At 39.0% G+C, this 13,371-nt stretch overlaps 1 protein-coding gene across 1 annotated transcript; it reads left to right on the forward strand.

The window, feature by feature from the left end:
• The first annotated feature begins 1,545 nt into the window (after positions 1 to 1,545).
• Positions 1,546 to 13,168, forward strand: stk39 (serine threonine kinase 39). Its single transcript, XM_023405588.2, has 13 exons — positions 1,546 to 1,849; positions 3,521 to 3,633; positions 3,932 to 4,040; positions 4,715 to 4,853; positions 5,219 to 5,274; positions 6,597 to 6,706; positions 6,983 to 7,084; positions 7,469 to 7,602; positions 7,749 to 7,797; positions 8,454 to 8,519; positions 11,730 to 11,852; positions 12,516 to 12,545; positions 12,978 to 13,168. Exons 1-13 carry the CDS (start codon positions 1,744 to 1,746, stop codon positions 13,092 to 13,094), a joined length of 1,254 nt encoding a protein of 417 aa, XP_023261356.2. The 5' UTR covers positions 1,546 to 1,743; the 3' UTR covers positions 13,095 to 13,168.
• Positions 13,169 to 13,371: the final 203 nt, after the last annotated feature.

Consider the following 13,371-nt stretch of genomic DNA (forward strand, 5'->3'; position numbering starts at 1 on the left):
ATGTTTTATTTAAAGCGTTTTTTTTTATACGACTGCTGCTGACGTATTACGGCAGGAATAAGACAATAAATTGCTCAAGATCTGATGTGTCTACTTTAAGGATTTATTACAGCCCAACTCGAACTGATCGTTACGCAATATTAGTAAAACAGGGAAATGTAAGCGCAAATAATAAAGCAACAATGTAGGAATGGGCTTCATGACTACGCTATGCTTGGTAAACTGTGCCACCTACTGACAGGTTTGATGTAGTACTCAGTAGATGTGAATCTGACCTTGTAACACTTCATGAATTAAAAGTGGTCACTGCCCCATGTGATGTGACCTATTTTCTTTGTTTGTTTGTTTGTTTGTTTTTTAAGTTAAAGGAACACAAAGCGTCCGTCTCTATAGCCTTTATGTAAATAGGCAGGGAGACCCTATACATTACACAGAGTTTGGATGGTGCTCCTGAATAGCATTGCATTACTCTGCAAATTGTTTGTAATATTTTGTCCAATGCATTTATATCACTGAAATATTAGAAACACCTCTTATTATAAGGCGATGCAATTAAACAGAACCACAAATTGACATTTAAGTTAAAGCAAAACACCTTTAAAACAATTTGTACAGAAACTGGATATTAAAAAAAACAGAATACATAAGAGAGGTATTATATATGCTATGTGACTAGTGTATTACAAAATATTGAGTAAATGTTACTGAGTTTTATGAAGGATAGACCAGACTATTATGCTATAGAATCCACAAATAGACCCTTACATAATCTGTAGCATAATAGTGGACAAGCATTATATAAGTAAAATCTAACAAATAGGGAAGAAGCTGTGATTACTTTCATAACTGATTAATCTGCAAATTATTCTCTCTATTGATTGTTTTCTCTGTAAAATATCCTACAGGTGGGGATGTCATTTTTGCATTACTTTTTTTTTTGTACCAACAGTCCACAAACCAAAGATATTCAAATTGCTGTCACATAAAACAAAGTAAAGCATAAAATATTTACATTTGAGAAGCTGCAGACAGATGGCATGTTTGGCAATGACTAACTGATCGTTTCAATGTATGTTCACTTCTCCAATGCTGTGTTAACTCTGTCCTGCAGTCATCAGACAACAGACCATATAAAGATGTGATGGCGCCATCTACTGGCCAGTCTTCACAACATCAACTGCAGTTCTAGCTGCATGTGATATGTTAAATCGTCACCTATCCGTGTCACTGTTTCATACAAAGCAGCTGCCAAGTCGTTTCACCTGATGATAATAATTCATCTTGCACACAGTATTTTGAAATAGTTGCATTATTACGATAAACTGAAAAACATGATTAATTAATGACCTAAACTGAAGCCTCTAGAGCCGCCTGGCAGTTGAGATGATTACTAGTGAGGTTAATGAATGTCTTCCTGTTACTATTGAACTAGAGTATTGTATAGTCAACTTGCATGTCACTGCTGTGGTGTGTGTGTGTGTGTGTGTGTGTCTGTGTCTGTGTGCGCGCATGTGTGTGGTCCGTTATTTTCCGGGTTGTGCTCATCGCTAGCGGTAGTTGCGCTGCTGCAGCTGCCAGCTGACACTTGTACCGAGGAGGTGAGGTCAAATTTGACTCTCTCTCTCTCTCTCTCTCCCTTTCTCCCTCTCTGAGTCTCTCTTTCTCTCCCTCCCTCCCTCCCTTTCTCTCTTTCTCTCTGTTTGTATCTGTGAGGCTGCTAACTAGCGCATCATCATCATCATCATGGCGGATCAAGGCGAATCTCCGGCTCCTGTCCACCACCCGCAACCGGCGCTGACAACCAGCTGGCCAATTACCAGGGAGTCGTACGAGCTGCAGGAAGTCATAGGTTAGTACCCGGAGCTGTGATGGACGCTGTGTGTGATCATGGGAAGGCATGCCGCGGCGGGTTATCAGCTGGCAATGACGACGAGGGCCTACCGGCTTTTTCGTGTGCAGTAGCCTCCTGCAATGCTTTGCAATGCGGATGTTAACAGGGACATTTAGAGACTACCGGTCTACGGCAGATGTGTCTGTGATTCAGACGAAGCTGAGGCAGCCGAAATGCAGGTTGCTGCTCGGGCTGAAAATGTCACATTGCCTAAGTGCGTTTTCAGCGGCTCGGATAATAGAGACCTACTCCAGCGATGCCAGTTTATGGCACGTGTCCAGTTAATCAGACATGACTAAAATCACAGATGCTGTGGCGGTGTAAAGACCACAATGTGTTCTGTTCGTTGAGTTGTCTGTGATGGCACTTCACTTTTTTTTTTTAGGTGAACAATGTTACAAACATCATGTACTTACCACGATGACCATACAACTATTATTCATATTAATGATGATAATTAGAATAATGGTTAATAGTAGGCCTCATACAATCGTAGAATCATTGAACATACCCTAAATAAAAAAGTGAGAGACTTGCTTTCCACTAGGACTGCAACTAATCATTATTTTCATTATTGATTAATCTATTCATCTTTTTGTTTTAGTAATCATTAAGCAATCATTTAGTCAGCCCAACTGCAAGAAAAACTGAGATGATGCCAAATTAGTTGATGATACATTTTCTGTAAAACAGCTGATTGATTAATTGACAAATTGTTTCAACACTAACTTCCACAATAGCCACTGGTCAAAGGCAGTGAACTAAGACATGCTCACTCACTTGTTAAGCATTGTTTACTGTCAGTGTGTTCATGTTCTCATTAGGATTAACCCTTTGTGAATGTGTGTTCTTCCACTGTTACTATGCCGATTGGGACTATGCTTGTTGTGGTTTTATGGAATAATTCTTTCATTCCCAAAGACATCTAAAAACTTACAACTTTCCCATCATTTGAAAAGTTATATTTATCTGCATAAGTCACAAAATACTGAATTTAGTGTTGTCATGAATCATTATAATTTAAAAATAGTAATTAGTCAATAAAACAACAATGGAAATCTCACGTGTACTGAAAGTCACGAAAGGAAGTTGCCCGAATATTTTTGGCAAACGCCTGTACTGTGCAGATGAGCTGATAAGTCATATCATTGCTGATAAGAGGTAGGCACCACAGCTGTGTGCTGCTGACTGTGATGAGTAAGTGAGACCCCCTCTCTGTTCTCATAAACAACTGGTAAGCAGTCTGATCTCATGTATTCCCTGCTCCTTATCTGCCGCTAACAGTTGGTGAGCAGTATGTTGCGTGTCACAGCTTCTTGGTGTGAACAACTTCACTACTCCGGCGTGAAGCCTGATTTGTGATGAAGCAAGTCAACAACCCATCATGTTGGGGGAAATACAAACAAAAACGTTGCACTTCAAGTCATCTTGTGTCATAGTGTTTGTCTAATGTTTCATCCAGCACACATGAAGGATGAATACCATAACATAAACACAAAAAACACTTGGCCGGTGAAAAAGGCCATAAAGCCACAGACTGATGTTTAATTTGAAAGTTGTCTTCCAGCTGTGTGTCCCGTCTTTGCTCCTGTCTACTTTGTCATTGCTCTGTTGTGGCTGTGATTCCAGGCAGCGGGGCCACAGCTGTGGTGCAGGCGGCCCTCTGTACCCCCAGACAGGAGCGTGTGGCCATAAAGAGAATCAACCTGGAAAAATGCCAGACCAGCATGGATGAGCTGTTGGTGAGTACAATAAATACGGGCTAATTTCTCAGCATGTGTGCACAGTGTTTTTGTACCTCTCTCTCTCATGCCTTACTACTACTACTACTTTACCTCTAATCCATGTTTTCATTGATATCTTTAATCTGAGAATTGAATGTTTATTAATGCACTTTGTGGGTTGTAATATTGGATCATTTGCTGCACAAGCTTGTTGTTACTGAGGTGTATATAAATACGCTGACTTTCCTGATGTTTCCTGTTGAAACAAAAGTTATGATTAAAAGTGGAATGTCCTGTCATTTTTCTCTCACAATAGAAAGAAATTCAGGCAATGAGCCAGTGCAACCATCCCAATGTTGTCACCTACTACACCTCGTTTGTCGTGAAGGATGAACTTTGGTTAGTCATGAAGCTTCTGAGTGGAGGTAAGCTTCACCTTCCAAGCTGTATGGAACTAAATCCTACCTCTATCTTAATAATGCATGAACACTCAGTCAGTGTGATGATGATACACTGTAAATGCCCTTTTTCATGTTTGTGCTTTGATCTGCTGATAAGGTTAACACCTACCTTGTTTATAACTCACTTATACTGTAGTTGTCTCAAATGAAAAAGTAGCACAGTCATACATAACATACTGCATAAAACAAACAAACAGAGCAATTTTATGAGCATTTCAGCCACTACTTTCCATTATGTATCCTAGAAAACATAAGATCTAAACCCTTAAAAAGCACAGTATTTAGTCTGGCTTTATTTATTCTTTATTATTTCTGACAATTATATGAAAGCGCTAGCACACTCTTGGTTGCCTCCCATGGTAAATAACATCTGTAGTCTGATGATGTTCCTTTTGCTTTACTTATGACTCTCACTTGTGAAGAAAATACAGCAATATTGTTACTGTATTGTACTGCCTGTCATGATTTACTGTTTAAGGGACAACAAACAATTATCAGACGCTGAAATAAATTGTGCCTGGTTGTAGATATTGATCATGTAATAACTCAGTGGAACACTGCGCAGCTGATTTGTATTGTGCCTTTAAAACATACAAAATGAACACAGTGTTCCTGTTTTTCTGTGGTGTATTTCTCAGGCTCTATGCTGGATATAATTAAGCACACAAGCAAAGATGAGGACAAAAATCGATCTCTAGATGAGCCTATCATTGCTACTATATTAAAAGAAGTGCTAGAGGGCCTGGACTATCTGCACAGAAATGGACAGATTCACAGGTAACACGTCAGAAATTTGCTGTTGCGGTTTTATTTTTTGATAAGTTATTATAAGAATTTAGAAACTCATTGTAAGAGAATATAGTCACTCCATTGTAAGGGGCTCTCTGGATAAGATAAACAAATGGCTTAAAATGCTTATTTACAAAAAGAAATTAAAACCATTCATGTAATTGTATTTATTGACCTGCAGGTCAGTTGTTGTGTTCTGTAAACTTCCTGGATTTCAAGGTCACTGAGAGCCGGCCCCTTGGGCAGAGATCCAGATGGTGGTGGGCCGTGGGACGGGTTCACGCGAACGGAAGAATCAATGCTGCTCCATATGACTTTGATGTGTGACTGTGTTTGTGTTTTGTTGACCTCAGGGATGTGAAAGCTGGGAACATACTACTGGGAGAGGATGGATCTGTTCAGATTGCAGGTGTGGTGAACATAGTACTACAATTGTATTGCTACAGTCTCTTAAGTCATCCTTTAGTTTAAATTAAAAGACGCACATATGCTGAAACTGTGGCATTGAATCCATAGATTGTATTAATCAAAGATGAATGGCAATGCATTTTTTCTGTAAATCAAGCAGCTCTGACATTAGACCGATAATACGTCCTGAATAATTCCATATCTGCTTATGCAGTCCGTATATTGAAACTGGCAGCTTTGTACAGCAGTAGTTTCACGGTAGGGATTATATACTGCCTTTAAGAATTGATAATGAATTCATTTACAGGCCTGAACAAATTATGGATGCAAGCCTGTAAAGAAAATTTGCAGGTTTTACAGCCACTTGATTTCTGTGCATGTACCATGGTATCTGATATCTGATATCTGATAGGCCTTTTTCACAGAAGCCATTTTGACATGTCACAGTAGGAAAATCAGATGATTGTACCGACTTGGAAGGGTTTATTGACTAGTGAAACCAGATACAAACAGATAAAGTGTTACCCCTTTTTATCAATTAATCAATTAGTTGAATTGATTGTATTGTGTGTAAATACTAGATTTTATTTGGGTGTAACTGCCATTGATTGTGGCTTTTGTAGCCATTTAATAGTCGGTTTATCGACACTTACAGTGGCTCTTTTCATCAGATGGGAGATACTGTCCCTGTCAGAATCTCCCGGTATCTTCAACTCAGAGTTTCTCTGACTTGGCTGCTCGTGGCTACAGCCCGAACTGTATGACATGAACGCAGCATCACTGTATCACTGTTATAGCTTACTGGGACTTAATGTTATTAGTAACACCTCTTATGCTTTTGCTACTTTAACAAGTGGAATTTTTTACCGTGAAAAAAAGGTTAGAGTATATCATCTAACTCAAAGAGAAAGGTTCGTAAATTCTAAATAGTATACAAACATACTGATATTTATGACAAATATTTTTGTTTTTGCATTTATGCCATGACTATTTACACTAACATTTTGTTGAATGTAAAGTTTTGACCAATAGTTATCAATGACCTGCAAATCAAAGAAGCAGAGATGCTTTATTCACATTTGGAGAGATCAATAGAAACTAGCCTCTGATTGCTAAAATTGAAATTCTTTCATTTGCTTTCTGTTGTACAATATTTACCTGCAGCCTGCAGTTCTTCATTTGTCACCATGTTGTTTTAACCCAGAATGTGAGAATATGGAAAAAGTCCTGCCTGTAGACGGATTCATTACAACATACGTCAACCTGTATTTCTTCAGATTGTTAATAGGTTTTAACTGTGCGTTATTTATTATTGTCTTTAAGATTTTGGAGTAAGCGCATTCCTGGCTACAGGCGGGGATATGACAAGAAACAAAGTACGAAAGACCTTTGTTGGCACACCATGCTGGATGGCACCGGAGGTGATGGAACAGGTTAGTCTGTCTCTGTCCATACAAAGCTAGCTGTTGGTGACACTGTAAACTCTTTACATCGTATCTTGTATCAGTTGTATTTGCCTGACTTTGTGAGTTTACTTCTAACGTGCTTATGCGTTACATAATGTAATTCTATCATTAGTTAATTTTTTTAATAAATCATATAATCAATAATTTTATGTTTTTGTGACGCTCTTAGATCATGACATTAACATAAAGTCTCCCGGACTTAAGTGTATTCTTTTACAGATTATTGTAATTCTGTATCCACAGGTACGAGGCTATGATTTCAAAGCAGATATATGGAGTTTTGGAATTACAGCCATAGAGTTAGCAACAGGCTCCGCACCCTATCACCGCTACCCTCCCATGAAGGTGAGTGCTCTGGATGTGTTATTGGGTGTTATTTAATCAGTCTGATGTCCTAATCACAGTTATACTTGTAGCTTTCACTGGCACTGGAAAAGACAAGAAGAAAGCAGTGTCCATTAATGTCTTGGCTTACCAACCTTTCTCCTAAAGTTTGTTTCAGTGAAGTTTCATCATTAGCAAGAAAAAGCATGAAGAGACATTTTGACTTTCTGCTTTTTGGGAAACCAAACAACTAATAAAGAGAAAAAAAAAACTTAAATCTAAAGGAACTTGTTGCTTTTAGTTTCCACAGAATTTCTGCTAGAGTTTCCTGCTTTGAGTTTCTTTTCCTCATCTACAGTATTTCTGTTCTGTGGGCGGTTCTGACCATTTTTCCTGTCCTTTCAGGTTTTAATGCTTACCCTACAGAACGATCCACCCACTCTAGAGACGGGTGTGGAGGACAAGGAAATGCTAAAAAAATACGGCAAATCATTTAGAAAGCTAATAACTATGTGCCTTCAGAAGGATCCTGCCAAAAGGTTAGCTCCACTTTCCATATATCAACCAAATATTTCAGTGAGGAGAGATGATGCAATTTGTGATCAATAAAAAGACCTGATTAACATTCAGTGAGTGCTGTGCTGAGATATATTTTCCAACAAAATGTACTTTTCTTTATCTCTAGGCCGACAGCCGCAGAGCTTTTGAAGTGTAAATTCTTCCAGAAGGCCAAGGTATTTGTTACAACTCAAATATTTGACTCATCCTCTTTGTTTGCTTTTGTTATTAATGCTATGCTTATGTTATGCCCTGTACCTCAATGCTTTCCTATTTGTTTATTATGGTTATATGTACTTGGATACATCAAAAAAAAAAGTCAAATTCCATTTTCTGTCCTTGTTAATTCCTCCGTAACACAGTGACTGCGAGTCTCACATTTTATAGTCAAATGTGTATTTTCAATAATTTAACATAATGATTATTTAAAATGGTGTCCTAAATGTTCTGGTTCAGAGGTATGAAAAGCTGTTAAACAACTGCTCTGAATATCTGCAATGCAAAATAGAGTAATTATTTGTATCATCATTTGTATCATGTAAATGTGATGAATGTTATTCAGGAGGAACAAGTATTAGAACCTCACTGTATTGTTTCCATTCAAGTTGGTTTAGTCACTGGTCTAACCCCTAACATTTTAAGAAGATAACTTAACCTTTACAACTTTCATTTACCTTCTGTGCTTCATCAACAAAGCTGGTTTCTGAGGGCTGCCATTTACAAACACAACACTTGAGATCTTTGTGACTCATTAGCAGGTTTTTATTAATTTACTCAGTTCACTGTGTTTATTGATGATGTTTTGATTCATAGTTTGATTTTTCTCTTGCAGAACAAAGAATATCTGGTTGAGAAGCTTTTGTGTCGTGCGCCAAAGATTTCCCAGAGAGCTAAGAAGGTATGTTTATACAAACATTCCCTGTAAAATAACTCTGTTATTGACTAAACATTAACAAATTATGGCAGAGGGCTGGGATTGACTGAAATATCTCTTTCCACCAGAGTGTTGCATTTACAGTCAACACAAGCTACGCACTCTGACTTTCTTCAGCACCTCAAACACATCATGCCCAAACTGTTGTGCATATTATTTGAAAATATGGGCCACTGCAGAGTCAAATAGTGTAGATGTCCTGATGTCTTGTGTCTGTGGCCTCCAGTGCAGCGCTCTGCATGTGGCCCACTAAAGACAAACAGGATTAAATGAATTGTTAACATTAGGTAACAGAAAGGAGCACATTATTGTTCACTGTGCTTGCTCAGTTGTCCACAGTTTATTAGGAGGAAGTGCGGTTTTCAGGCACAGCTGATATTGGCTTCACATAACACTTCGCCTGGATGGCCAGGACAGAAATGGGAACAGAGGGCTATTGCCGAAAGGCAGAGTGGCTGAGTGGAGGGGTGGAAATTCACTGACATGGTCGGGAGTAAATGGAGGGCATAGTGGAGAGCAGGGCTGTTACTGTGTATGACGTTAACATTACGCACAGACAGGGCAGGGTGTCAATAAAGAGGGAGCCAACTATGGTGGAGTAGCGTGAGTTTATTGAGGTTTGTTGATGGTTAATGTGGTAACTACAGTAGTCATAGCTATGAATGGTACCTATTGCTAAACAGGATTTCCTATATTAAGTTTTGTCAGTACAGGTCAAAACGAAAATCATATGAGACTGGATCTAAAATGAGCTACAGCATTTATGATTTGCACAGCAAGACGTTTTGCCAAATGATAAATATTAAAGCAAATGATCGCAATTTGTGTAGTGCACTTTTATAGATGAGTCATTTGTTGTGTTTTTATGTGTACAGTCCTGTTAAAAGTGTAAAATTAGACTGCATACAGAGTATATACAGTCTGCTTCACTTGATACTTTCAGTGCATGAAATGCATGAGCCGCAGAGCCAGTGTCCTTGGTCTTTTTTTTGCTGATTTGACCCACAGAGTCGTCTACATTATACACTCAGCAAACATTACCCAAAGCTTGCAGAGACAAGCAATACTGCAGAAACACTGTCATCTTAGGATGCTGTGACCCCGTTTATAGGAATACCACAGTGGCCTTGCTCTTCCAAGATTTTCCTCAGGTATGCTCAAACCTTCTAGCTTAGCTCCTCTTTAATCACAACCTCCCCACATCTCTTGGCCTCTGTGAACTGAATAGTGTGAATAGCTTTCCTCCGCCCTTTTGCTCCTCTGTTCCTTGGTGTTCTGGTTCTGTTTCTGTAGTGGTTTTTTTTTTTTCCTTTCTATGGTCATGGTAAACACATGCAATTCATCTCCCCGGAAACAAGCACTATGGGGGTTTAAGAGATGAGACTTTAAGCCGAACAGCCGGTATAAAACTTTACTCTTTAAATTGGCTTTAAAGGGACTTAACTTCACCTTGATAATGCTCCAGTGAATGAAAAGGAGATGGCAGAGGCTCTGGTCAGCTGTCACCAAAAAAGTAATTTGAAATATGAATCTAAAAAAAGATTACATGCAGAGTCATTCTGTATAAACAGTAGGTACATGTGAGTTGAGTAGCCAGCAGAGGGCACCGTGACACCCACAGTAGAGCTTCTGGATGAGAAAATTGGAGGCTTTTTTTTGTTGAAAGATTAGACATTAGTGGTTTACAGCCAAGGTGATGGGCTAGTCTCATTGATTTGTTACATAATGAAAAGTGGGAAAGTAGAATGGGATTGATATTGAGTTCAAACATATGGTTCACTGCACAAGTGATGATAGGATGCTGATTGGAGTTCTGCATGGATGTTTTCTGAAGCCCGATTTCAAGATGCAGTACATTTTACCTGAATGTGCAGCAATTTTACCTTTGCAATCACTGATTTTACATCCGTATATTATGATGTTTCTGTTCGCATATATTTCTGTATATTTGCATTGGGTGGTATTGTCAGCTGCATGATTTGTGCATCCTGTATCGGCGTCTCTGTATGTGTGTGAATGTTAGTTGGGTGATCGTGTATGGCTGCAGAGTGCATTGATCTGTATCTGTTTTGCCCAAGGACCCTGAACAGAAGTGGGGGAGCCTTGGTTCTATGTCAGGTTTGGAAAATAAACCTGACACCACCAGAAGGGTAGTGCTTCTTTAACTTTGACCTTGTCTATAGTTGAGGAGAAGGATGGTGGTAGTGGCTTACAGTTTTGTGTGCTGTCTGTTCTGTAACACTGTGACGCTCTTATACCTTATCTCACACTGCTAGACTAGTCATGTGTTGCTTGTCTTACATGCTCTTCCAGGATGTGTAGAAGTGCAACAAATTACAGGCTCTACCAATGACTCTGCCATACTTATCTGCTTTTTATGCTGGTTACATTTGCAGTCATATTACTACTGGTGTTTAACCAGGTTTAAATTGTATTGGATATCCCTCTTATGTTGGCTTTCCATATGATTTACAGTGTTTTCCCTTGTTCCGTGCTGTACTCATTGTGCTGTAACCAGGCTGTGCCTGCTAAATGGATTGTATTACTTTGAGCAACCTTAAGGTTTCTATTGGAGCTCTGAGCTGTTTTGTAAGACAGTGTACTATATATAACAAAAGCTGTCATATCAGTAGACTTAAATTTCCAACCTCCAAAGTTTTATTTGTCCAATGTTTTGTCCGCCAAGGTCTTAATCAGTGATGAAAGATTCTTGTGTAAATGTGTGTGTATGCTGGTTTTTGCTGGTTAAAAATCAAACATTAACTAATATAATTCTATTCTATTCAATTCTATTCTAATCTCTATTAAAATCATCAATGCTAGATCATGAAAGACATTTTAGGCAAAAACTTACTCTTAAGTGAATCATTATAATGTGAAAAATTTCTTGTTGTATCATGAAAAGGATCTCATTGTGGCAGCAATGAGCTGCTGTACCAGATATATTCAACTGGCTGAGTGACTTGGCTTTATACTTGTTATATATTTATATATTTGTTTATGTGCTTTTCAATTGAACCAACGCATGTCAGCTCATCACAAGGAGTGATCTTAAGAGTTGTAAAACCTAATGGATTCATGAGTAGAGCTCAATGCAGCGACATGTACAATTGGAAAAACTATGCATGATGTCATTAATGTTTAGTGTGCTGGCTGTGTGTTGTCGTGGTCCAGGTGAGGAGGGTCCCAGGCTCCAGCGGTCACCTGCACAAGACAGAGGATGGAGACTGGGAGTGGAGCGATGATGAGCTGGACGAGGGCAGCGAGGAGGGCAAGGCGGCGGTGAATCAGGGCAGGGTAGGTGAGACCCCACAAAGACCTGCCTCAGCAGGGTGCATCCTTTCATATTTACTCTTAGTATTCATCTTAAAATGCGTATGTGTGTATGTGTGTATCAGGAACAAGTTCTGCAAAGAATGTTCAAGATTATCTTTTAGATTAAGCCTCACTTGTCACTGTAATAAAATCACTACTTGATTATGGAAATTTAGATTTGACCAGTTATTGAGGTGTTTGTTGTTATTGTTGCATGTCATGTCTAAGCTGTAAATCAAGCTGTTGTGTAACTTCCCCTCCGTCTTTGACCCTGTACATCCCTCCCCTCCCTGATCAGTTAGCTTTTTGGATAGCAGATGGCTTATCTCTGAGAGAGAGCCTGTCATGAGGTCGCTTTAATGAGCTGGAAGATAGCTGCAAGGATTTGAGGCAGGGGGAAGTAGACAGCTATGATCAAAGGGCTCTTTGATAAAGATACCCCGCTTTAATGTATGATGCAATAAATAATATGTTACCAAGAGTAATGATTTAAGAAATAAGTTGTTTCTGCTAGTATTCTTACTAGGTTGTATTTTTAATTTCCTGCCAATGATTTCAGAAATTGAAAAGAGGAAATAAATCATTATTATTGCGGTGTGATTATGAATATGAAAATGTAAATGTGTGTTTGATTTTTCCCTCCAGTCACGAAGGGTCAAAGATGAAGCCAAAGATGTAAGTTAGTTTTTCCTCTCGTACACTAACTCTAGCATGCAATTAAAATGATAAATATTTTCTAGTATTTGGGTGAAGAGACGAGTTGTCATAGACACACAGACTTCATCCTTTTTCTGCTGCTGCACAATTTGATAACTTGGCAGAGGGGCATTTTTGGAATTGCAATTAACTGGCCTACTCGGGCCGAGGCTTGTGTAAGAATCATGAACTCAATTATGAATGTTTATTTCACCGCACTCGTTTTTATGCAGTTTGATCGAAACAGCCAAGCACCTGTTTTTAAAACTGTCTGACGCAGCCACCAAATTTCTCTTCAGTGATTCTTGTGAATTGACTTTCCTGTGTTGTCTTTATAAGATGAGCTCTTTGATATTTACCAAGGATGTAAAAGCATTTGTGCAATTATGCCTCTCATTTTGTTCCTCCTAGAATGAGGAGAATGCCAACAATGTTCCTATTGAAGGGTTGTCTATTCAGCATCCCGAGGTGAGGGATTCAGCAGCAGCACTAATTTGTCACGATTCAGTGACCTTGATGCCACGCTGATTGTCTGTGTGTTTGTGTACGTCTATGCATGTGCATACTGTACACGTGTGTGTGTCTCGTGCGTGTGCCGGTGGGAGGATGTGTGTGTGTGTGTGTTGGTTCTCCAGGAGGGATGCTCTCAGCAGTAATAACTCAGAGTAAATGGCTGTCTGCCTGACAATGCCAGCTCATAGCCTGGGTGTATCTCATCTAAAGACTCTCTGCCATTGTAACCCATTTTCTAAGGCTATTGTCATTTTGAAAATGAGCCAAAGCAGTTTGAGGTGTAGTCTTGTGC

The sequence above is a fragment of the Seriola lalandi genome, unplaced genomic scaffold, assembly GCF_002814215.2.
Source record: "Seriola lalandi dorsalis isolate HSWRI2012SDOR001 ecotype SW California unplaced genomic scaffold, Sedor1 jcf7180002054279, whole genome shotgun sequence".
NCBI classification, from domain to species: domain Eukaryota; kingdom Metazoa; phylum Chordata; class Actinopteri; order Carangiformes; family Carangidae; genus Seriola; species Seriola lalandi.